Source organism: Carex rostrata, chromosome 10 (genome assembly GCF_964058835.1).
Source record: "Carex rostrata chromosome 10, lpCarRost1.2, whole genome shotgun sequence".
Lineage (NCBI taxonomy): Eukaryota > Viridiplantae > Streptophyta > Magnoliopsida > Poales > Cyperaceae > Carex > Carex rostrata.
This window is the reverse complement of record NC_135927.1, coordinates 8,880,285-8,905,829: the sequence shown is the minus strand read 5'-3', so window position 1 is coordinate 8,905,829 and position 25,545 is coordinate 8,880,285. Positions and strand designations below refer to the sequence as shown.

The following is a 25,545-nucleotide window of genomic DNA, read 5'->3' as shown; positions in this document are numbered from 1 at the left end:
AGGCATTTCGGAGATTTTTTGGGGAACAATTAGTTCGTCCCTTTTATTAATTAATTAGCACACTTATTATTTTGATCATGTATAGATCTATGTTATTTCAAAGCTGTTCCAGTCTCGTTTTAAATTATTTGTTGTTTAAGTAGAATTTTTTTTTCAACCGAAAACAAGGTTCAGTCTCAAGCAGTTTGTTTTCAAACTTTTTATGTATTAATTTCTGTTTTTCTCAAAAGAAATTTTAAGTTTCGGCAGAATGGGCAGGGCCCATTTCAATTCCATTTAAAATTCAGCCAAGCCGAAAGCCTAATAGCTCGGCTCACCAGACTTGATTTAACCTTTTACATTCGAGTCCATCTGACAAGGGATATTTCCAACTTTTACAAATTGAACCTCCGACTTAGCAGATTTCACAGTTTATGCCCCCGACTAAATTGCAACAGGTACCAGTATGCAAAATAGCATTGGTACCAGTGCCAGAACGTAACAGCAAGTATCTAGGGGTGTAGAGTATTGGTACCGACTGGTACTGGTAATATATAACTGCAAGAATCAAGGTACAAGTCAAGTTACTCGTATAAGAGACGTTTTGGTTGTTCATGGCATTTTTAACTAACCAAATAGAGTTAACTATTTCTACTTCTAAAATTACATAAAATATTGAATTTCAGCTACAACAAGGTTAGCCATCGTTCTTCAAAATGGTGAAGCAGAAGGCAAGCATTCCCCTCCAATAGTAAAGATTTTAACAGAGCAGTTTTGACTTCACACAGTGCACGGACTGCGGAATCAAAAGAATACTACATGTAGTTTGTGAACTGCATGAAGCCAAAACTACTGTGTTAAAATCTTTACCCCTCGAAAGCATTTTTTTTCCTTGTTTTTAGGATGCTCTTTTCCTTTCATCAATTTCAGTTGTTTCACCAAGTATATATTGTATTAGATTGTATATCACCAGATTGTAAATTTAATTTATGTGTGCCAGTTCACATAAATGCACTCACTATATAAATTAGATTGTAACAATATGTTTGGTGTCAATTAATGGTATATTGTGATTTTCTAATCATGTAGAGATACTTACAGAAAAATCATGTACCACCTGGTACTGAGTTGTTGAAATTGGTACAAAGTGCTCACATTACTCAACTAAATTAGCAGCTTATAGTCATTTTGGCATATCAGCTCTAAGTCAAACTGTAGTTATTGACATGGTACTCATTTGGGATATGGTGGTATATAATAACGTAAACAATACTATATTATACATTACAAAAAATAAAACAGGACAAACAGTAGTGTGAGATTGCATTGAAACCTGAATTCACATAACCATTTTTTCTTTTTACAAATGAACAAACTAATCAATTGAAAGAAAGAATTAATATTCCCTTTGACCCAAAATACTAGGTTGAATTCTCTAACAGTAATTATCACAACGATTTAATTAGTTTTGTTTCTTTCCACCAGCAAGAATTCTAGAAATTTGGAGACCACGACTGAAAGCTTGGTTGAATAGAAGTCTAGTCTGGAACTCCGACACGAATGGGAACCATGCCATGATGGCAACTGGTGTAAAGATAACCAGCCCCATTATGTACTCGTATCCCCTCGCAAGTGCCTTTACCGATCCCCACAGACCTAGCGCCTTTACTGCTGGCTTGATTGCTTGGGACACCTATTTAAAAATTTAGAAAAAGATCCATATAGGGATCAACAACCGTGCAAAATTATATCCATAGACCATTTTCTTCATATAATTGTCCATACTAAAATTTTCTTCATATAATTGTATGATGGCAACTGGGACCCTAAACCATCCCATCAACCGTGCAAAATTATATGAAGAAAATGGTTCCCATTCGAAGTCTAGTCTGGAACTCCCACACGAATCCGAACTCAATATGAGGAGGGTTCCAATGCCTCATTTTTTTCATACCTCATCATACCTCATATTTTATATTTTCGTTTTCAAAGTCCAAATTGTCGATCCGAACCGTTCAACAAAATATTTATACTAAAATATGCATGGAGATAAAATTTTATATTTTTTGGAATTTTTTTGCTATTTTTTAAGATAGGTACAAAATCACTGTTTTTGAACCATTTAAAAAACAGTGATTTTCTACCCATCTTAAAAAATAGTAAAAAAATTTCAAAAATTATAAAATTTCATCCCTAACCATATTTTAGTATGGATATTATGTTGAACGGTTCGGATCGACAATTTAGACTTTGAATATGAAGAAAATGAAGATATAAAATTATGAGGTATAATGAGGTATAAAAAAATGAGAAATTGGAACCCTCAATATATATATATATGAAGAAAGTTGGTTAATTTAATGAGTGAGGCTATGGTAATATGCATAGCGCAGATTGGTCTGTGCTATGGATGCATAATTTTATTTTGAAAGTCCAAATATTCAATCCCAACCGCTCAACATGATCTCCTTATCAAAATGAAATCTGAGGCCAAATTTTATATTATTTTAGAATTGTTTTACTATTTTGTTAGATTGGTAGAAAATCACTACTTTCGAATGGTCTAGTATATTTAGATTAGTGATTTTGTACCTATATAGAAAAAATAGTAAAAAAATAAATCTATAAAATGTAGATTTTGGCATCCAAGCACATTTTCATATGGAGATCATGTTGAATGGTTTGGATCGACTATTTGAACTTTTAAATGAAGATAAGCATCCATAGTACAGAACAATGTGCACTACGCATAGTACCGTAGTCTAACTCTGGTATAATTAATCCAGAGAAATCTGAATATGTTGGACAGGTTGGCTATTGATATGAAGAAATAATTTATAAGAGAGATTATTACGGATAGTAGGGCCCATCCGGTGGGGGCGAAGGCAAGGAAGGCAGCAAAGATGTCACCAACTGTGAGATTGAGAAGGGTGAATAGAATGCCAAGAGTTCCGACAAATCCAATAAACAGAAGTAGTTTGAGAAGTCTAAACATTAGTTGGAAGTCGGCACTGAACTTTTTCCTTCCAATCGACACCACCTTTAGCACCAGCACAACCGCCACTATGACCAGCCATGATAGACCATACACCTGACATGGAAAAATAAGCCCAAATTTATTCACCATGAATTTGAGAGTCGTCTGTTCATTTGTGTATTTGCATATGTATTGAGTTTTCACCTTTTGAAACTCAATCTCTCTTATTCAGTTCAACCAAACAAACCAAAATTTACTTTGGTTTTTTTGGTTATTATTCGGTCGACTGTTCATTAATACGATGAATTTACTGATAGGTGTGATACTTACCACAATGCTCTTGCTGCCATTGGCGATGTGGAGGTGGTAGATAATACCATACTGGAAGAGGAAGAATCGGAGGGAGAGTAAGATTTCCCAGAACCTCCCGAGGAAGCCGGTTGACTGGAGGTGTTCCTGCTCCTCATCCCACCATGACTCCCAGCTTTTGTTAGCGGGTACACCAATGCCGCCACGGCTGCCGATCCACTTTGACCAATCATCCCAGTCATCCACAATCTTTTGCCATTCAAACCCTGATGGATTGAACAGGAATGGCGCAAACAGCCATGTTCCCACCATGAACCACATGGAGAATGTTAGGAGTATGTATAGAGCTGTGTTGGTCGCAACTGAGCCGTAGACCTCGTAAACAAGAAGCAGCACTAGTAACTCCATCCCCTTAACAAAATGGCTCCTGTAATTAATTACCAACCGTAAAAACAGGAATCGGGTAGTGAGTTGACAAATAGTAAATTACAGAAGGACACTTGATTTACCAACCATACACACAGACAACTAAAGTTAGTTCAATTAAGTTACTTCATAACCACATGTTACCAGCTCGTACATTGAAGCCCAACATGTAATCCCTAGATTTAACGTTTCTATATTTCTTTTGGGTCAGTAAAGAGCTTGTCTAGAAAGCACAACTGTGGAGAACATGAGAAGGAAATTGATCCCTTTTTTTTTTAATACCTGGAATACATCCTGTAGTTCTCAGCAAACTTGACATGACGCACGACAAACCCACGGCCAGTGGCCCGGTACTTGGCACCTCCATGCAAGACAGTGCGACCAAAGTAGTGTGACTTGGTACCAAGGGAGAAGGTGAAGAACACAGCACAGAGCTGAAGTTGCATGATGATAAAATCACCTAAGGCAGTGCGGAAACCACGCTCGAGACCAATTTCCATGACCATGGGAAGTGCCATGAGGAGACCGAGCTGAACCACGGATTGGGAGGCCATGGCTGACTCAAGGGCTCGGTTGCCACGCATCTCTGCTTGCCGCACAATTGTAGCCTCTAAACCACTCAGAGATAGGTATATCCTCCCATATAAGAACATATAGACAATGATGACGACCATCTGCGTGAGTGACCAGAGAAACAATTATATTACATGGTTGAATAAAGGAGTTATATGAATGCCATTAATCTTTAGAAGTAATTCAATATTTAACCTAAGGCCACCCTTGGAGCAAATTAAGCCTTTTTTAAGTTTATCATGCTTAAATGAACACAAAAATACCAAATTAACTAAAAAAACAAAAATTATCGAAAAAAGGCTAAGGTGAAAAAGGAAAAAAGGCATTGTTATCGCTTGAAAATCAATACATACCATTGAGCTGACATAGAAGCCAACAGTGGTGAAGTAGCAAGACAGCATGCGGAAGAAGTCAAATCGGTGGCCGAGGCGGTAGATATCCCTACTCAAAATTTGCTCTCCATTACCGCATGCTACCTTGGCCTCAAAGAGAGAGATCTGGTTAAGCCCCACATCACGTCCCTTCCCAACCTGGATGTACTCGTGGTGTGTCACGTTTCCTCGTCTCAATGTTGAGTTAAAACCTGAATGTGCAATAACACAATTTTAAAAATCATTTAACATCTTATAATCTGATATCCCTATCATGCAAGACCAATATTTAGTCCATTAAGATACCAAATTTAAAATCGTCAAGAGAAAAAGTTATACCCGCAAAGATATCCTCAGATAAGTTGATTCCTCGGGAAGCTTTGCTTATGCCACCTCTCGTGATGTGAAAGATTCTATCAAACACATCCGGGTGACCATAGTGAAACCGAACTCTACAGAAATAACAGACAACTAGGTAAAATTTTACAATTCAATAAATAAAGGAGGATGTAAAAAGCACTGACTAAACCACAAAATTATTTCAGCATTATTTCATTTTTTTTAAATTGCTGATTAGGCATACATGAAACATACAAGTGAAGCAATTGTGGGTTACAAATTGACTTACTTCAAGGGACTAGCGAGAACTCTCTGGCCAATTGTGACAAAACTTGTCTCCTGGTTTGACATGAACGATGCCAAAGATGAAACACTGCAACGTAATTAAGAAAATAAATTAGAGGCATCATAGATATATAGTTCCTGTTAGTTTAGTAACTTAATGGTACTATTCTGGACACAAACTAAATTCTTGGACTTTTGTTAGTGGCATATTGAGTTTACTCTCTGAGCAACAAGCGGAACTCTATTTTGTACAGCTTGGTATTCCAATATACTGATTGCCGGTATATTTTGAAAGAAGATTTGAATTCTATGGGTGTTACCTTCCAGTAAAAATGTGCTCACGTACACCAAGAATTGTGGGAGGGCGCACGCCGTGATCTTCATTGAATTCTTCTAGAAGGTTTCGCATTTTCAGTGCTTCCTCTAAATAGTTGTCCTGATAAGATGAACATGGAATTCAATACAGAGTTCAAGGTTTCAGGCTAGTAAACTGCTGACTACATGTACTATAAAGGATTTAATAGTGGAATATGTGATGAACCAACATTAGCCAATTACTTTCATGTATTTTAGCCAATTAGTAGTCAACATGCTGAAATTTTAGCCAATTACTTTTACATACCTGATTCATATCAATTGTTTGGAGAGCCTCTCCACGTGTGAATATTACGGCATGGTTCTGGTTTTCCGGCTTTCCTTCACCTATTTTTGCAGGTCCTGGCAGTTTTATGCGGTATATTTCCTATAATATAACAAGATAAGCACAATCTGGAATAAAAAAAAAATAGAATGGATAAATTAAATTCCAAAAGTTTCTCTTGTTTGACTAGATCTTATCTGTCTTACCTGATCACGATTTTCAACAGCTTTGACTAGCACAGAATAGTAAACCTTTTGTACTTTATCACCTTCTCGTTCTTCAACTTCATCGATATATGCAACTCTTAGTGAGGGGTAGCTGCGTTTAATTACACATGGTAAGTATTTAATTTAAGAATGTGCTGCTTGACAGTTCGAATACAAGAAGCTTAATTCATAAGTTGACTAAACAATACAGTAGTACAAGACAGTACAATATATGGGTTAGGCTTACAATGAATGGATTCTTTTCAGTTTCCACTTTCCAGTATGTACAAGATATCTTGTATTGCATAATTTTGGTTCAGCCGGGACTCAAACATGAACATCTATTTAATGACATAGAAAATGAATTAGATGCTTACTTGACCATCAAGTTCAAAATATCAGTAGCACGACGATCTCCAGATTGCTTTTGGTTACCATAAATTTGACAGGTGGCGACATATGTGAATTTCATATCAGCTATAGCCTCCAGCTGAGCTGACATCGACCTCTGTCTCTTCTCTTCCTCTGCTTGATCTGCCACTGCCTTATAGCCTTCCAAAATTTCTGCTCAAAAAAAAAAAGGTGAATTACAATAGTCAACAGGAGCCTAAAATTTCAAGGATTCTTTATTTTCAAGTTGTTTAGCTATTAAATTTCCAATATGGCCATTTGGACCTTAAGATATTGTAGTGATATAATATTTTTACCTTCTTCAGAAGCCATATCAAGGAAAGCTTGAAGCTTGAGAGCCCTTCTGTAGTACATCATACCCCTAACTGCAGAGATAAAATAAATTCAAGTTCATTTTTCACAAAACAGGAAAAATAATTCTCATGTTTTTTGTAATTTGCAAAGATAATAAGTTTGTGTAACTGAAACAAAATCCTTCATTTATTATATAATTATAAGATACATAGAATTATTTGGGTAACTGAAAGAAAATAATTTCCAAGTTTTTGTAATTTGCAAAGGAAATAAATTTGGGTAACTGAAAGAAAATCTTTGCTTCAATGGCCAATAAATTTGCAAAGATACATTGAATAGTTCGATTCATACCTGTGCGACATAGTGTCTGACCCCTAAGAGAGGCCCAGTGGCGAAGCTGAAGGATATTCTCATCATTCTCAAAAATTTCATAATCCTTTTTGCAATTTATTCTCTCCTTGAAGTTATTCCACTCATCTTTTTAACAAAATTCACATGAAAAGAAGTTATATTAGCTTATGAAATTAATTACCTATGTGGCTATTAACATAACAGGGCTAAGTTTAGATTGAAATTTTTCATGTCAACAAGTGTTAAAGCAGCCAAAAATGTTTTGGAAAGAAGCGTTTAATTTGCTCTGCCTCATTTTTCTCTATACTAATGAACACAAATGGGGGATTATTTGGATATTGCTTCAGTTGTGAAATTCAAGGTTTAATATTTGTCTTATGTGTTAAAGGGAAATACATGATATTTCTCATGTATTCCAAAGGGCACATATGATGTTCTTTTGTATTGCAAGGCATACATGATATTATCAAGACCTGAAAAGGGAAGCATCAAATTTTTCCTTTTTCGTTTATGTTTGGGTTTATGCAGGGCCAAGGGGTTAAAATGAAATATTGTACCTGGAAAAATCTTTTGGAGGTAGAATATAATGGAAACACCGTCTTCATTTTCCATATCAAGGTCATTTCTGGAGAAAACCGTCTCCTCACTATAGTATGGGGTCATGACACTGCCATAGCCATAATCAGAGAGGTATGTAAGTAAATAGTAAAGTTAGTAATGTAAAGGTTCAGCCTGATGGGGTTTTCAAAAGAAACAAGCCAGCAAGCTGCAAAAGTGTTTACAAATCTAAAGCAAAGATAAAAACAGAGCTTGTGGTCCCCAGCCTATATGAATTATATGAAGGGATTTTACTGACTATATAACTGGAGAATAAATCATTTTTTATTTAACCTTAGTTCTGACATGTGATATCGTAGAAGACCTTGGTTTTGATTGCTAATTACAGAAAAATATTGGATGCTATTTGCAAATACTGAAAGCTTTAGTGTTTAAAAAAAAAAAAAGATACTGTATGCAATCTTAATGATTGAAAAATATATATTAATCATTTGCAAACCTGAAAGAAAGCATCTTCCGAACACGAGGAGCACGAGGCATGTCCATGAAAAGAGAATTTGTAAAAAAGGCTATCCTTCTTCTGGCTTCAAGGTTTGTTGGTACTTCCATGGCTGATTCTTTTACAGTTAGAAGGAGATACAGCCGCTTAATCTGTTAAAAACAACTAAATGTTGAAACCCCCATCTCCAATTTTTAAGGAGAAACTGTTCCAGAGCTTACTTTAGATTAAGAACAGGTGGGTGACCTTAGTATGAAGTTGAGATATGGTAGCAATTTGCAATTATTATTTTTTCTCTTACTTATTTCACATTATATGTTGGTTGAAAGTACAAGATAAGAAACTATTGGTCCTTGATCTACGAATAATACATCAGCTGCACTGTTACATTACTTGATCACTACCTTTGAACTGTTTAAACAGGTGATTTTTTTAAATTGTATCTGTGGTAATCAGTTCCACCCCTTGTAATAAAAGTAAAATAAAAACAAGATCAGTGGAATAAATCATCAATTGTATAATACTGTACATACTTGCTCTTCCCATTGCGCAGTGACTACAGGAGGATATTGAATTGAAGCCCTTGAACCTGTTGCGGCAAAAAGCTGTTGCTGCTGTCCTCTTGTCACTGATTCCTTGTTACCATGTCCCAGCTCAACGAGCTCCCTAGACAATTTTTACAATTAGTTAAGAGGAGATGCCTCAGAGACCTTAGAATGCAGTGGACAAAAACTTTAGCTTAACATACCTGCTCTCGTTAACCATCATATCACGGGTTACAACTTCCAACATATCCTGAAGCAGCAACACTACTGCATCTCTCTTAGATTCATCCCCCTCTTTCTGCATAAACAAAAGTAATAGTAGGAAAATTATCAAAATGCTGACTCTGTTTAGTAAATTTAAAGTTCAATTTCGTAAATTTAAGAACAAAGTTCATGCTTTGTTTTTAGTATGAGGGTCAATCAAGCTAATCGATGCATATTTGAGAAACTGCAGACTAATAGAAGAAGATGATTGGTTTAGAAATAATAATCAGGTAGAATCAGGCATAAATTAAAGTTCTCGGTTGAAAGTTCCACTGATTATATTTTAATTATACTAACCAAGATGCCGACAAGCTCAATGTATTTCTTGACTAGAACTGGCATGGCACTCATTCTGAAGTTGGCAAGGAATGTATTCTTTGCAATGTTAGCCTCTACTTCTTTTATTATAATGCCAATTATCCTGCCCACATAAGCTTATTTAGAAGAGATTAATGAAGCATTTCAATAAATTTAGTGAAAGTTTTACAAACCAATAATCTAAAGCACAGTGCACAAAAGGACTAGTCAAGACGCAAACCTCTTCTCAGTTTCTCCTACAACCAAGAGGTTGAGTACAAGTTTGCAAGACTCATAGCATTCTAAAACAGCACATTTCATGTACTCATCAGCACAGATACGCCTCCAGAGATCGAAATCTCTCGACCGGAACTGCACCGCCATGTCCAGAGCAATTGGAATCTGAATATTCAAAGTACAATTATTAAAAGAATGTCAAAGTTTAATGGAATGTGTCATACAGAATTACTGTATAAGCCAAAACCTGAGTAAACAAGTAGGAAGTCAAAATAAAAGAAGGTGCAATAAAGATCTTTTAAATTTATTTTCAAACAGAATATACAACATTTGAGAAGTTATTAATGACCTTGCTAGCAAGCAAGAATGGAGGCCACTGGATCAGCTTAAGACTTGGATCTGAAGAATAGGGAACCAACATAAGATCCATCTCCCTAAGAAACAAACAAATAGGTGTCAACTGATTTAGTTTGCGATAGTAAAATAGTTGGAAGAACATAGTCTTTGACATGTCTTCTTGATTTGTGTAAGGGTTTGGAAAAATTTCACATCTACTTCTTTACGCTACTTTGTTTTTTTGTCTAATTGGTTTGTTAGGATAGGATGATAAATTAGTTAGGAAGTTCCATCCTAAAAGGTGATAACAGCAATTATAACAATACACTTCTCATTAAATAGCTTGGTACTGTCGTTCCAATACCAACTACTATATAATCCTTGGGTGAAGTAATCAAGTTTCAGTGTTTGTATCAGGAAACCCGGGTAAATTTCACTAGAGGTCACTAAACTTTGTTACTTGTCACGAATTGGTCACTCAAGTTTGATTTGTCCTAATCAAGTCACTCTATACTTTTCCATCCAAAATGCTAACAGAATATGCTTATTCCGTTAGTATTTTGGATGAAATATGCTTATTATGTTAGTATTTTGGACGGAATAAGTATATTCCGTTAATCTTTTAGATGGAATGAGAATGTTCCGTTAAAATTTTGGATGGAAAAGTATAAAGTGACTTGATTGAAACAAATAACAAAATTGAGTGACTAAAAAGAGACAAATCAATCTTGAGTGACCAATTTGTGACAAAAAACAAAGTTTAGTGAACTCTAGCGAAATTTACCCCAAGAAACCCTGTCAAGAAAGAGAAATAATGAAGTATTGATATTTTACCTATCGCTAATCAAGTCTTCCTCCCTGAAGCTACATATGACTTCATTCCACAATTGAGCAAATTTTGCTGCTTCAGTTCTTTTGTTTGGATTGGCCTGAAATAATATACTCCATATTTTTATGCACCAAAACGACATAATATTATCTGAACAGTAAATCTTTGTTGACGAGTGCTTTTGTAAAAAACAAGCTAGCTCTCTCCTTATTTCTTCATGAAATAATAATAAGTTATAACATGACTACAAAGCGCTTAATTTTATGCTAACCTCAGCAAACCGCTTGGCAAGAGTGAACCCTCTCCTCCTGGCTCTATCATCAGGCACCAAGTATGTGTTAAAGGCTCCAGGTAAAGAGCTAAAACGTGACCTCAACATACCAAGTGTCCGGATCTGTTTTAATTAAGGAAAACAAAGATGAAAACCAAATTTATCAAAAGACAGAGAACAATATAATAAATAAGTTTTGAGTACAGAATGATCATAAATGTTGTTAATATATTTGGTTAAGATTCACATGTCAAATCTTACATCTCTGTTTTACTCTTTTAGTATAATTTGGTACATAGATTCAGAACTGAGCTAATGAAATGCTTGAGCACCTAGTCTTATTTATACAGTACATGGCAGGTTTGCCACCTGGTGCACAGTAACTTTGGTTGAGAGTACCTATATGACCTACTGACACTAACATTTAAGACAAATACTCAAAAAGTCCACCAACACAGATTAGAGATGGTATCTAGAAGTTCACCCTACAAGCTTGATTCTCTAATAAGATATTTTTACAAACAAAGAAATCTAAATAGTTACCTCACCAAGTCGCCCAAATGCTCCAGAAATACCACCATAAATTGTAGAGAATATTGCATACCAAATTTGGGTGTCCATAAAGTAGACCTGAAAAGAAATATAAACTTCCTGTTATTAACCTTCTTTCATTTTAAACTTGAACAGCTAAGAAGACCAAGTTACATTCAGATTCACCAAACCAAATTTCAACATGAACCAGATAGTTCTCAGTTTTTTAGTTTTTTTGTTTGTTTTGCATTATTTACTGTTTGTGATTTCAGAATCTTTTAAGGATTTGAACTAAAACCTAGTTCATGCCAAAAACAGCCCCTCATCACCAGACCATACGAATACTTGATATTTTGTTCTGATGAGAAATAGAGAAGAACTTGGTAGTTTGGACACCTACCAATATAACTGGGGCCCAAATAGAGACAACAGCACCAATATTGTTTCTAGCTGCATACATGGAGAAATAAATCAGTAAGAAATAAGTCAAGATAGAAAATCCAGTGGCTAGAAATAGAAGTGCACCTCCATCCTATGGAATGTAAGCATAATAATCATTATAAAATAGGTCATAAAGTAACAAATTACCATTTGGGAAGAACTCGTGCCACTGATACTTGATATTGCGAATATTCATTATGTCCTTGGTTGGCTGGACCAAAGGTTTTATCTGAAAGAAAGAAGTAAGGCTTAAATTTGAAAGAAATATGTATAATATAAAATTGTTTAAATAAGTTTGAATAACTAGATTAGGTAGAGAAACCTGACCTGCATGTAGAAGCTGAATGCAAACTTGCAACAGAGCAACAAGAACCAGAATAATGTATACCTTCAAAACAAAAGGATGTAGCAAACTTAATGAATATTCACCATCTTATTTTCCTTACATAATAATACCTTTTACAGGGAACCCTCATAGCAAACTTAAGGCATTTGACATAAGAACTTGACCATATCTTTATAGTTTATCTTATACAAAATTAAGCATCTGCTATATTTCTGTTAGAAGTACAAACAGGGGTACTGGGATTCTTGTTAACAGGAAAAGGAACTTACTTGAAAAGGGACCACTGGCTCTCATGCATCCCACGTCCAACATAAATTCTTGGCTGTAAAGGTGAAAAATCTTGTTACCCACCTTTTTCAATTGATCACTCTATTTCAGTTATTTGTCTGCCATAGTAAGTAAAGGCATGTTTGCTTCTGTTTATGTGATTAACTATCTTCTTTTTTTATGTTCTTTTTTGTTTTAATTTTACAGGCCAAAGCATTTGGTACGGAAATCTAACAGCAAATTATTGCTTTTACCTGAGACCACCAGAGGAGGAAGCGTATGAGGATAAAATCAGAATTTTCAATCCACCTTCTGAACATGGGAAACACGAAAAGAGCAGCAGCGAGGATGTTGGGCAAGAGGTACAGTGCAACAGCAAAGAGATACAGTTGGGGCACGCCTTTGATCTGGCGAAGATACTTGGTTAGGTCAAAAGGGAGGTTGACATTGGTCGAAGAGTTGACGTAAAAGAGTGGGAGGATGATGCACCAGGCCACACTCATTATGATCTTCAGGAGGTTTCTCATCACATCATTAAACTTCACCCGGTGGTAACCCGGGAAGTTCAGAATTAAGTCCAGTAAACCTGATTTTTTTCATTATGAACAAGATTAAATTGCGGTCAATATCAGATAATTTAAAACAAACATGTTCAGAATTAAGTCAAGAATTGGTCACTTTTGATAACCTATACAATAAATATATAACAGGTAACAGCTCACTACTTTGCAAATCATTGTACTACTACATTGCATGGGTAGAATTACCAATACCATATATAAGTTAATACATAAAAACTGATATAACTGAATAGTAACATTACAATGTGTAATTATTTAAATATTAATAATAGTTACAGTGTAATATGAGAATAAAGTAGAACACGTAGCAAGCAAGCATATAAAGAATTTGTACTTTGAAGGAAGCGAAGGAATGCAGCAGTGATAAAGATGCTAGACAATGAATATAGGGTATTCTTGTTAAATATCTTTGTCAATGATTGCCCGCTCCATGTAATAATCACCATTGCCTGTGTAAGCCAAAGTTGCAAAATCATTTAGAATAAATGTCAAAATGTAAGTTAAAAAGATTAAATTGAGTTACAAGGTCAGTAACTATTATGTACTGTTGGGTACCAGGCCCATGCAATTAGCTACAAGATAGTATCAAGTTCCAGCCAAAATAAACAGCATAATGAAATCTGGGCAAACTTCTAAGCACCAAACACAAACAAAATGGAAAGAAATTCTTAAGTGAACCTGATTACCTGTAAAGCCAATATATAGAATGTCCACAAACGGTCGAAACTTCTAAAGATATGCCAGAATGTTCTCGTTTCAACAAAGTTTGACTTCCCAATACTCTTACCAGAACCACCCCTCGCAACTCCCTTTCAAGAAAAATGAATAAACAAATTTATTAGTAAATAATTTAATTCCACTTTGATGTGAGGAAAAATATATCCATAGCATTGTATTTGAAGATGATATATACAAGCCAAATTTTGGTTGGTTCCTTTCCTTCTTCACTTTATTTGATAGAGAAAGGTTTCTCTGTTGTATTTATATCAAAGAAACAAATAGTTGCAGAGAAAAGGGATGTCTCACCCGTGCTGTAGGAATAACTCCATGGATAGACTTGAAGAACTCTGCATTGTCATTCATAGGCCAGCCCAAAGTGAAACAATCAGGTGACCTGGAACATATTATTTGTAGTAATTACAAAATAGAACAAGATATGAAATAAGCTTGGTGCACCGTTGGTCCACCAACCTTTACCTAATATTACGAAACAATATAAGAAAAACAAAATCGATGGTCTAACCAGAAATACTCATTGAGATCGTCATAGTTACACCATGCTGCATGTGGTGCTTTTCCATTCTTACTTTTGCTGGCTTCCTGTCAAATTAAATGCATATTTTTTAGCTTCAATCAGAAAATAAGAAAAGGCCATAAGGATCAATAAAACAAAAAATTCTGTGTCAAGAAACAGAATTTCTCACTTTCCCTATAGACTTGGGTAGACGAAATATACCCTTTCAATGACGCGATAAATAGGAGTAACCACTTTCTTCAAATAGGCCTCGTCATCGCCCCCATAAGAAGGTCTGATATTCTCTCCTGTAACAATGCTAATATTGTTCTCCAGTAGGCCCCGGAGCTCATATGCCATCTGGAGAAAAAAAAAATAGAATTAAATTTTGGAGAACTACAAACTTGGAGATTTCACATTAGTCTAATGGTGTGAGTGTTGTAGACAAGGAAAACAGAGTGCATTCTTCAGTTTTTCACTGTTTCTCTCTCTAATTTCTATTTTAAGAAACCATAATCTCTATTCTAAAGCTAATTGTGATTAAATATGAAACCATAGACCTATAACTGGACAAACAAAATATTATGCATGATTCAAAAGCTTTGATGGCATATATTGAAAAGTACAAAAAAGGAGGATTACATTGTGAAAGATGTAGCATAGACACTCAGGCATGAAACGGATGTTGGCAGACTCGCCCCAAATTAGAAGATACAAGCCCATGTAAAGAATCTTCCTCTGTTGTGTCTCTTGAGGTTGTGTCCCTTGGGAATGTCTATTTTGACAAATTTTTAAAATTATGTACATATCATCAAGTCAACATAAGGCAGAAGTTGGTCAACCAGGTCAAAATTGACCTATGCTGAGGCAGTTTTATTTAAAAAAACTGAAAGCTTATCTTGCATATTTCAGTTTCATAGATTAGTTCCATGTAGTCTGTTAATTAATTCATTCTTAAGAGTAGCTTAATACCTTAAATGCAAGCAGTGTTTCCTCCCCAAGAACTTGCACCAATTTTTGTAATTCTTGAATAGCTTATTCATCACGGCATCTATTGCTCTTTCATCCAACTATTTAAATAAAATAGAAACAGAAACAGATAATCATGAGCTCAGAGCCATAATATGCAGCTAATATTTCAAATAAAATCACATAGGATCCTTCTGTCAAATTGAAAAAAGCAAAAAAAAAGTCGCTTGCATACCTTAGTAAGAGGCTCTGGCTTCGGTGTGAGTCTTACATGAACATTAGCCAGCAATAATATTAAATGCTCTCTTTGGTTTCTGACACTGTCCCTCTGAAAACATGTTTAAGACAATTGTCAAACGATGGTTTTTCATAAAAAGTATTTTTTTTCATAAATTACATTTAGCAATGTATCATGTGTATTTTGTAATTAAACAGAGTAAATCAAGATACATTTCACCCATGTGTGTACTGAAACCTAACACCATTTAAACAGAGACAGCACTCTTAACAAAAATGATAAATTGATATGCTACTATCTGGAAAATATGAGGCCAGCTTAATGCCTCTAACAGGAAATTAAACCTACCTGAAAACCAAACATGGATCTTAACCAGTCAAGCAGATCAAGCTCGCCTGATTTTTGTTTTTGTTGCTCAAATGGAATGGGCCATGTCAGACCCCTTGTGTTTTTCAGAGCTGCCACAGCTGCCTTAACCTGTCACAATTAATATCAGCAAATCAAATAAGCGAACTTATGATTTCAAAAGCACCATACTTGTGCATACTCTGTATATGTCAAACCTAGTCAAAACTGAGAAGGTTTTACTTCCGGTCAAGAAATATTGCACTCTTTCCTTCTTGTAAATTACCAGTTCTCATCTTGCTTAATTTATATACTGAATTAGGGTTGAAATATGATTGGTACCCCAATAAGTTCTTGAAAACAAAGGTGAAGTGATAATTTAAATAGTACCTCTTCTTGTTGCATGATACATTGTGAAGACCCAGCAGCATCCAAGGGAAGAATGTTATATGGCACGAATATTTGGTTCTTTTCTTGTACATCTTTGTTGGCCGCAATGATCTATTAATATAAGAAAATAAATACATTTTTACAATTGATTTTCCATTTTCATTGAATGATGATGATATTACAATAAATATATCAATAGCAATGAAACGATAACGACGTAAAAGTAATCATAGTTGTACTGACAACTAAAAAAGTATAGCCATTATTTACTGAAATACTTCTCCAGAATAATTCACAGTTTTTATTTCTCACTGCTCAAAGCATATATATATATATATATATATAAACAGATCAACATTATTCATTTGTCAAATCAATTTCTACATTAGAATTTAATTCTGAAAACTAAATTTATTAAAATATCATACCTCTGGTGCAACTTCTTCCCCTTTCTCTGACTTGGTAACAGCAAGTAGCACTTCAAAAAGAACTCCTGCATTTTGATACGCCTTACCGAGCTGGGCCCTAGCAATAACAGAAAACTAAATTTAAAAGTTGTTCTTAAAGGATGGTACTCCGCTAGGTTTTGGTCCTATCAATAACAGAGAACTATTCTTTCTTTCTTTTTTTAATGTTTACTTGGAAGAGGCTGTAACTAAGACAACTCTGTTTTGTTCAATTGGTCTTGATTTTATAGCTTGGCAGTCACTTTACAAGTACAAATTATAAAATACTCTTTGGACTTATTCCACCATTGCACATTAAATCATAAATTGTGCTGTCTGTCTCATATTTAATTTCATTATTCATCACCTTTCTGATAATACTAGTCAAATTTTCATATGTAATGCAAGTAGCATAAATGTTACTATTTTTTTTCGTTTACCTGTCTGCTTGCTCGCCTCTGTCAAGAGCACGCACATAGTTCTCATAGTATTGCTGATAGAAGCTCTCTATTTCCCTTGCATCACTTTTTTTCACTCTCTTAGCTAAAGTCGGTGTGTTATCCTGCAAGTGCATATATACAATTGCATATAATGACCATATGACCTTGTTGATCTATTATACATTGCATTTTGTATATTGTAACATTTCTCCATTTTATTTCCTTTGTTGTGAAATAAGAGATTGATGATGTTTAGCACTATACCTCGAAACAGTGTTGTATATGAAGGACTTCACAGGCTTAAAAACAGAATAGCGGTACTTATTATATACACGATTCTAATGTCAAGCATATCTTGACAGTGAGTTTATATGTATATACAGCAGATTCCAAATATTCCAATGGCCTAACTAATGGAAAGAGCATTAAAATAAGATGTAATTAACAAGATGAGTTTATATAGGAAAGAAAGATCACCCGTTCAAGGCGTGTTAAAAGTCCTGTTTTAAATTGCCGAACTCCACGACCAGCTGAGCTCGGATCCAGCCGATGTGCCTTCTCAAATGCATAGAATCGACCTGTATATCACAAAAATTAAATGTAAATGAAAAAAAGGAAAAAATATAACCAGAAAACATGTCATCTTGTTAGTTTTGCAGGTATACCCATGCAAAATACTTAATTGGAAACTAAACGTAAAGTATAAACTATTACTCCATTAAATTTCCAGTCAAATGTGTCTTTTTATTACACTTATTTGTATGAGATAATCAAATGTAATATAGATCTAAGATCTCTGCGAAATAACCAGGAAATACAACAAATATACAGGGTAGAAGTGCACAATTTTCTCAAAACTGTCAATTTTCTTGCATTTATATCCGTCCTACTATTGAACAACGTTACGTTATTTTCAAATGCATATCATTATCATTAATAACACCATTTTATTTCTCTTTCAGTTTATCCGCGTGAATAAATACCCTTAAATCTACCTCAAACATTACAAATTTAATGAAAGTCCGATCAACGCTCTTTTTTTTTCCTTTTTTTTTTTGTTCTGATAAATTCGCGTAGGATGATCACGAAATAAAACAACGTAATTAAGGAAGAACGATCGATCAAGGCAAATCTGGTTTATCCAAAATTTATAAATTATCTTCGAACAAAACGCCAAAGTCTCATCTCTCAAGTAAAGAAGTACGACAAAAATGGCAAATAAAGAAGGTACATACACAAATAAGCAACACGAGGCCTCTCTGATTCGATCTCAGCTGCCACACGAAGGATCGGTGCAATACTACTCAGCGTCGGAGGTACAACCTCGTTATCAAAGACCTCCATGGAGAAGGTCGCCATGGCTGCGCTTCTAGAAGGCCGCCTCGTCAGCGCCTGTGGGCCCGACAGTGGACCAGGCGTCGGAGCTGCTGACGAGGACGCATTATCAGACACCGATGATGCCCCGGCCATGATCGCCTCGTCTCGATCGATCACCCGCTTCTCTTCGCCACAGCTCCTCTCGTTCGACCAATGCTCTCTCGTCGGAGGAGAGAAGTTTAAGCGAGAGAGAAACGGGAGACGCGAAACAAGGGCTCAAGGCTTTATACGGAGAGACGAGGGGGTGGTGGGGAGCTGAGTGGTTTATATCTAACGGCTGGGAGACTATATGGTTTACACGTGGCACAAATCGAGCTATGATGCTCAGATTGGAAAGATGCACTGAATTAAGAAAAGATGACCATAGCTGGAGAGAAGTCCAATGCTCTGAAGTAACTCAATTTTTTAGTCAAGATCTAAACCGTGAGATTTCTTCAATATTCGTGTCAAAATATATTCGACGGTTTTGATCTAATGGCAAAACTTTAGTTACTTTAGGAATGTGAATTCGCTGGAGAGAGGGAGTTGTGCGGGTGGTGGGACAGGAGTCCGTTAAACCGTTAAGAGAGCAATAGAGCGTAAAACAACGAATAAGTCTAAATATTCTGGTTTTAATAATACTAATTTATATGGCCTGATTTGCGGTCTGGGTTAATATACGGGTCTTGTACAGTTAGAATTCTATGTTAATTTGACTCGTTACATATAAGGTTATACAGAAATGGCATAGAAGTTAAACAAATTTGAAACACGATGCGCATGGTTTTAATGATATTACCTTCTATTGCCTGATCTGCGGTTTGGGTTAATATACGGGTCATATTCAGCTAGAATTTTACGTAAATTTGACTTGTTACATATAAGGTTATACAGAAATGGAATAAAGGTTGAGCAAATTTGAAACACGATGTGCATGGTCTTTTTATGGCTTAAATGAGACAACACACCCGTTTTAGAAAAAATACAGAAGTGATCAGAGAGAAGCAGAATTGCAGTCCGTATTTTCTCCCTTATTTTTCTTAATTTTTTTTTTGTCTTCATTCAAAAAAAATATTTTGTCTTATCAGAATGATTTTTTTGTCTTCATTCAACAAAAATATTAAGCGGATTTTTTAATTGTCCCCCCATTGAATTTAAGGCATTCGTTTTCTCTCTATTTGGTAATAAATGTAGGTGTTTTCATTTATTTCTCATTAAAATAAAATGGAATGGTTGATTGGTGCTCTACGGGACAACATGGGTATTTTAAATAGCACAATATAATATTTAAATATTTTTTTTAAAAAAAATCATAAAATGAAATTATCCAAATTAGGTCAAAATTAAATTTTATTGATGTTAACAACTAGATAGGTATTTTAGTTTATGTTTTTTAATCTCTATGTAAAAAATACAATTAGAGATTTGCACTCTTGAAAAGGAAATTATTTAATTTTTGCAAAGTAAAATCATCTCCGAGTGAGACATTACGTTTGTTATAATCAAACAATATAAATTAAACTAAAAATTGATTTGAAGCTTTTGAAAAAGAAATTACTTCTATACATGTAATTTGTGGATATGTAAATCATACAAAAATTACAAATATATTGAATCCGTGTAGCGAAAGGGAGAACATGACAAAAACAAATTAAAAAAAAATGATATTTTGACAAGAATACTTAAATGTACGAAAGTAAAAAACTAAACAATACAATTTCGTTTAAAATTTATTAAGAATAAACATAAGCATTTTCTAAATAAAATTTTACTTTAATTATAACATAGCATGTTTTATGGCAATACAACCAATACAAATTAACAATAAAATAATTAATTTTATTTTCTTCCTTTAAACGGTTAACACACCTTAATCATCTTAAAATATATTGAGTAGCAATGGTAGCATGTAACCACTGCATGGGGCAGTTGGTTAAGGCATAGTTCCCCTACGGGAGGGACATGGGATCGATTCTGCTTGGGAGCAGAATTGGAGCCTACGGGCTTTACTCAAAAAAAAAAAAGTAGCAATGGTAGCTAAAATCCTAAAAATTTACTCTATCATTTTTAATTTGAATTAATTTAGTTTTAATTTTCTAGTCTTATGAAAGGTTAAGATCTGATCATTCGATACCTAAATATTAATTCCATGTGGATTGACACCCCGTTTATACTACACAGATAGAATTATTTGCTTGTATTCCGAATCAATAGAAAAATTGAGTTATAAATTTTATTAGCTCTGATTTTCACCGGTCAACGAGAAGATATGAGTTTAGCGTAAAAATTACTTGTAACTTCGCAATTTGTAATATATCTAATTCGGAGTGTAGAGGAGATGAACTTTGTGTTTCTCTACTCATTTTTTGTCCCTTTCATTTTCTTTAATGAGATAGTTACGGAACATAGTCTAATAAAGAGAGAAAATAAATGTAGTAGGACTAGTTAATGTAGCGAATTAATGAGAGAAAATATGATATTATTATTTATATCAAGGAGGGAGAAGAGAGATGTCTCAAATTAAATTGTTAAAATTGTAAGGGGACAATTAGAAAGTTCACTAGCTAGCCGTTATATCCACTGCTCATCCAAAATGAAGATATCTACTTCTATGTAATGGGCCTAATTAAATTTGTTGAAATTTATGTAAGAACTATTTCATAAAGAGAACATGTTTAAATGTATCCAAAGTTGAAATGCAATTATTAAAATAATATAATTTTTCGTTTTTTTTCATATAAAATTCTATGCAACTAATGGAGGTGTTTTTTTTTTTTTTTTTGCAGATTTCTAGAGTTTGAATAAAATATTTATCTCTAGTTAAAATTTAATGAATGAAAAATTCATAGCCCATCTCTAATTTGTCAGTTTGTACAACAAATTTAAAATTTGTCGTGGCAAATTTTGGCAATCATCCGGACCGCCCTCAAAATAGTTCCAAAATTGAAATCCAAAAATTATAACATTAATTGAAAGAAACATTAGGCAAATTGCTTCTTACTGGTTAGAAGATTTTTAAGAAGTTATATGACAAATTAAATTATATTTTGAGCAAAAGATCCGGAGTTCTAATGATTTATTTAAGGATATTCTCTAAATTTATGATTATATTTGATGCAAGTTGATCAAATTACTAGACAGCATATTAACTTAGACAATGGATTAGGTTGTGAAATATATTCTTATTTCATTGTGTTTTGTACATATACAATGATAGCTAATTTAGATAACCTGCCTTTGACTAAGGTCAAAGTAGTCCAAATGTAAATGCTAACTATCTCCAGCTTTATCTCTAACAGTTTACAATCTTAAATTAATTTAAACTTTCTTTGAAGAACAAAAAAAAAACACAAACGAATTATTTCTACATTTTTTAATGCCTCAATGTAAAATTACTACAAAATAAAAATTACAGCATTAATTAATTTTACCAACTTACTAGCATAATTTTTAAACATATATTTCAGAATTCTTTTTACAAAATTCCACCTAAGCGGGAGTATTATTGTGCTTTGAGATTCGTGCAGAAGGGATTTCAACGGTCCGGATTTTCCACAGATCATGTCTCAAGGGATGTGAATTCCTAAACTCTAGGCATCCTGCCATCCGAGCTGGCGGGCCCGCTTCTCCCAGAGAGCAGTGATCTTTCTTTCCTTCGCCAGTGACCCCTGTGACCTCTCCCTTGCCTCTTCACATGCCTCAGTTGCCATGTTACATTTCTCGACCTCATGCTGGTACTGTGAGGCCAAGCGCCTGGCATCGGCAAGTGAGGCGTTGGCATGACGGCTCTGCTCCTCAATCACTGCCTCGTGCAGTTTTAACTCCTCGGTTAGGAGCTCAGCTGGTTGCTTTCCCAATTCCTTGTGAAGCTCGGGATCACTTTCGCCACAATCTGTAACAGTTATTGTTTCTTTTTTTATTTACCTACTTGTCTTATATGGAATTCTCTACAAATGACTTAGATTGTTTCTTCAGTGAGGCTACAGTACTATGCATAGCACACTTTGGTTCGTACTGTGGATCCATATCTTCATTTTCAAAGTCCATATAGTCGATCCAAACAGTTCATCATGATCTTCATATGAAACTGTACTTGGAGGCCAAATTTTACATTTTTTTAAGAAATTGTTTTTTACTATTTTTTCTAAATAGGTACAAAATCAATTTTTTTTTTCAAACTTTCACGCCAGTAGGCTTTCCTATGTTCAATATCTAGTGTGTGTAGTCTCTGTAACTTGAAGGAGATGGGGTTTGCTTAAAATACTATGTTCATGCACTGTGCAGTGCAAAATCAATTGATCTAATGATTCTCGACCATCCGAAAGTAGTGATTTTCTTCATATCTAAAAATATAGTAAAAAAAATTTAAAAAAAATGTAAAATTTGGCCTCCAAGCATATTTGCAATGGATATCGACTGTTTGGACTTTGAAAATAGAGATATGCATCCATAGTACAGATCAAAGTGTGCTATGCATAGTACCATAGCCTCACTCTTGTTTATTTCAAATTCTGTTTGTTTTTAATACATTTCATGACTGAGCATTTTTGTTATTTGGAATGCTTGTTTGGACTAGGGATACATTTCAAATTCTCCCAAAGCATTTAGGATTTTATCAAAGATTTGTGTTGATAGAAGGTACTGGACCGTAACAATCACTGATTTGGTTGACATTTTCTTCTTCTTTTTTCCACTTATACCCTTTGCGGAAGGCAACAACATAAATAAATACAGTCCCTTTGGTTGTCTACTGTGGTTGCACATGTTCATACCAGAATGTGTTAGGCCTTTTTTAAATGATTTCATCCTCTTAATTAAATTGTGTTAAAACTAATGCGTGTTCCCTGAATTATTAATTCTAAGGAAACAACATTCTACAAGTGAGATAAAAAACAAATGCTTTTGTTGAATGTATGCTGACCTGTAATGGAGACGTTGGCAAGCGCTGTAAAATAAATAAAAAATATTGTTAGTTAGCAAGAAAATCCATTACAAGAGAAGCTTTGAAGAAAACCACAATTAACAAAGTGATAATAATAAAATCCTCAAGGGTTAAACTCTTTATGCTCAGCAATATAGTAATTAAATATGGTCAGATTGGTAGAACTGATATCGAAATATGAACTGATACCCAATAATCCTGTTTTCGAGCTGTCGAGTAACAAGGTACAATTTTGAAATTAGGCAAAACTTAGCATAAATTAACGCTTAACTGGGGCAGTTCAATCTCATCAAACTTGAATTCAGCATGTAAACCTCAATTATTTTCCAGTTTCACCTCAATTAACCTAACCCCAATAATTCTAATATACTTATAATAAGATAAAATCCATTTCAATCACTTGACCTCAATTTCCCTCGATTTTGCGAGTAAACAAGGCAACAGTATATGTTAGTGAATCATACGAACCTGGAGCAACAGTCTGGAGGGAGAGAGGAGGGGGGCAATCACAAGTGCAAGGAGCACAGCTGGAAGTGGATCTCCAACGGAGACCCGGTAAGGGAGAAATGGATCCGGATCCGAAGAAGGGAACGAAAGAGCGGGAGAGAGAGAGTGAAGAAGAAGATGAAGAGAAGGATTTGTTGTAGCGCCAGTACAATGCGGGACCCGAAACGCAGAGAGCTGACGCCACCGCTAGCACTACCAGACAGAAACACCTCACGCACGCCCCCGACCGCCGCATCTCTCTCGATCAATCGATAGATCTGATTGTGACGAGAATGCCTCTGTTGATTCTCTTTTGATAAGTGGGAAGTAGAGAAAGGAAAGACGAGTGAAGGAATTCGCACCTCTGAGATACCTCAAATTTTGAATGTTTTTCTGAAAAATATAAACCGTTCAAAACGTCAGGCACGAATCTATAAGCTCAAATAATATTGACCTGGACGCTACCCCGGAATAGTCACCAAACACGTCGGTCACGCAAAATATGAGGTATCTCAGAGAAAACACACTCGTGAAGTAAGTGACTAAGTGGGACTGGAGTGCGTATCCTCTGAGATATCTCAACTTTTGCGTGACCGACCTGTCCCGTGCCTATTCGGGGATAGCGCAGGGGCCCAGTATTATATTAGCTTAGAGATTCGTGCAGGACGTATTTGAACGGTTTCGATTTTCAAAAAGTCACGCAAAATATGAGATATCTCAGATGATGCGAATTCGTGGGACTGGGGGACAGGGAAAGGGGCGTTCCGACGAGCATCTGACCAAATTCGGCCCAATGCTCTATTGTATCCGTTTGATTTAAGTCGAGATTCGCGCATCAGTTTGGATTCACCAAGGAGATTTTAAAATAAAGGGAAATGTTCCCACGAACTTTTAGGCGCATCTAACGGTTACTAATGTACATAGGATCTAATTTGGTTCTATCCTCGTCGGACACCATCCGGTTCCCTTCGAAAAATGAATAATTAAAGGGTGTTGGGGATTGAAGCACTCACTGTAGTAAAATGGGAAGGGAACTAACTAGGCAACTTGCCGTTTTTTTTATTTACCACTCTAATAAATTAGAATTAAATTATTACTATCCGATTAATCAAATTTAAGATTCCACCACGAACGCATACCCAATATATACACAGATCCAAATCAATGTGCATACTGAATATGCATACCGAAATTGTTTTTTAAAATTTATTTTTTGAATGTTTTATTAATCTGTCCGTGTACCCAGTATGCGCACAGATCCCAATTGGTACACAGACTGGGTATGCGTACCGAAATTGATTTTTTAAATTTTGTTTGAATTTTTTATTAATCCGTCCGCATACCAGTATGCGCACGGATTTTTTTTTTTTAAAGTTCTATTCTAAATTGTTTGAAATTTTTTGACCAAATTTTGTTTTTGTTCTATTATGTTTCGTTTTGTGGTATTTACAATTATATGTACACATAAAATTTGACGGTGAAATTGTAGAAAATAAAATGCACTTATTTAACAAATAATTTTTTAACTAAATTTGA

General features: G+C 34.9%; 2 protein-coding genes and 1 non-coding gene across 4 annotated transcripts; all 3 read right to left on the bottom strand.

The window, feature by feature from the left end:
- Nucleotides 1-1,291: 1,291 nt before the first annotated feature.
- CALS5 (callose synthase 5) lies at nt 1,292-18,808 on the bottom strand. Of its 2 annotated transcripts, XM_078309501.1 has the most exons (42): nt 18,461-18,807; nt 17,703-17,803; nt 17,226-17,347; nt 16,768-16,864; nt 16,340-16,450; nt 15,953-16,081; nt 15,602-15,694; nt 15,370-15,467; nt 15,040-15,172; nt 14,620-14,757; nt 14,407-14,483; nt 14,190-14,277; nt 13,850-13,972; nt 13,498-13,612; nt 12,837-13,168; nt 12,585-12,637; nt 12,297-12,357; nt 12,117-12,198; nt 11,929-11,978; nt 11,541-11,627; nt 10,998-11,120; nt 10,732-10,826; nt 9,911-9,995; nt 9,566-9,726; nt 9,325-9,448; nt 8,967-9,061; nt 8,752-8,884; nt 8,219-8,370; nt 7,719-7,828; nt 7,162-7,287; nt 6,813-6,881; nt 6,483-6,669; nt 6,106-6,217; nt 5,882-6,001; nt 5,580-5,695; nt 5,264-5,347; nt 4,975-5,087; nt 4,618-4,847; nt 3,974-4,365; nt 3,287-3,692; nt 2,834-3,070; nt 1,293-1,672 (listed from the first exon to the last, which is right to left on the bottom strand). In XM_078309501.1, the coding sequence occupies exons 1-42, from the start codon at nt 18,693-18,695 to the stop codon at nt 1,442-1,444; spliced, it is 5,826 nt and encodes a 1,941-aa protein (XP_078165627.1). In that variant the 5' UTR covers nt 18,696-18,807; the 3' UTR covers nt 1,293-1,441. The 2 variants fall into 2 exon arrangements, with proteins under 2 accessions (XP_078165628.1, XP_078165627.1); XM_078309502.1 differs by lacking the exons at nt 9,566-9,726; nt 9,911-9,995 and having other exon boundaries at nt 1,292-1,672; nt 18,461-18,808.
- On the bottom strand, nt 6,804-6,884 carry LOC144561144 (small nucleolar RNA J33). Its single transcript, XR_013513626.1, has one exon. It is a non-coding gene; the product is annotated as a small nucleolar RNA J33 (small nucleolar RNA).
- A 3,123-nt stretch (nt 18,809-21,931) lies between the features above and the next one.
- Nucleotides 21,932-24,296, bottom strand: NKS1 (ubiquitin-associated protein (DUF1068)). Its single transcript, XM_078309500.1, has 3 exons — nt 23,992-24,296; nt 23,503-23,526; nt 21,932-22,473 (listed from the first exon to the last, which is right to left on the bottom strand). Exons 1-3 carry the CDS (start codon nt 24,263-24,265, stop codon nt 22,172-22,174), a joined length of 600 nt encoding a protein of 199 aa, XP_078165626.1. The 5' UTR covers nt 24,266-24,296; the 3' UTR covers nt 21,932-22,171.
- Nucleotides 24,297-25,545: the final 1,249 nt, after the last annotated feature.

What these genes read in the sequence shown, in the direction of transcription:
- CALS5 (XM_078309501.1), bottom strand. Translation starts at nt 18,695, where the DNA reads ATGGCCGGGGCATCATCGGTGTCTGATAATGCGTCCTCGTCAGCAGCT. An exon ending in CATTTGGGCGACTTGGTGAG is followed by an intron (nt 11,121 to 11,540) that starts GTAACTATTTAG and finishes TAATTAAAACAG; the next exon opens with ATCCGGACACTTGGTATGTT. An exon ending in ATCTGAGGATATCTTTGCGG is followed by an intron (nt 4,848 to 4,974) that starts GTATAACTTTTT and finishes TTGCACATTCAG; the next exon opens with GTTTTAACTCAACATTGAGA.
- NKS1 (XM_078309500.1), bottom strand. Translation starts at nt 24,265, where the DNA reads ATGCGGCGGTCGGGGGCGTGCGTGAGGTGTTTCTGTCTGGTAGTGCTA. An exon ending in CCTCCAGACTGTTGCTCCAG is followed by an intron (nt 23,527 to 23,991) that starts GTTCGTATGATT and finishes TTTATTTTACAG; the next exon opens with CGCTTGCCAACGTCTCCATT. An exon ending in TGCCAACGTCTCCATTACAG is followed by an intron (nt 22,474 to 23,502) that starts GTCAGCATACAT and finishes TAACTGTTACAG; the next exon opens with ATTGTGGCGAAAGTGATCCC.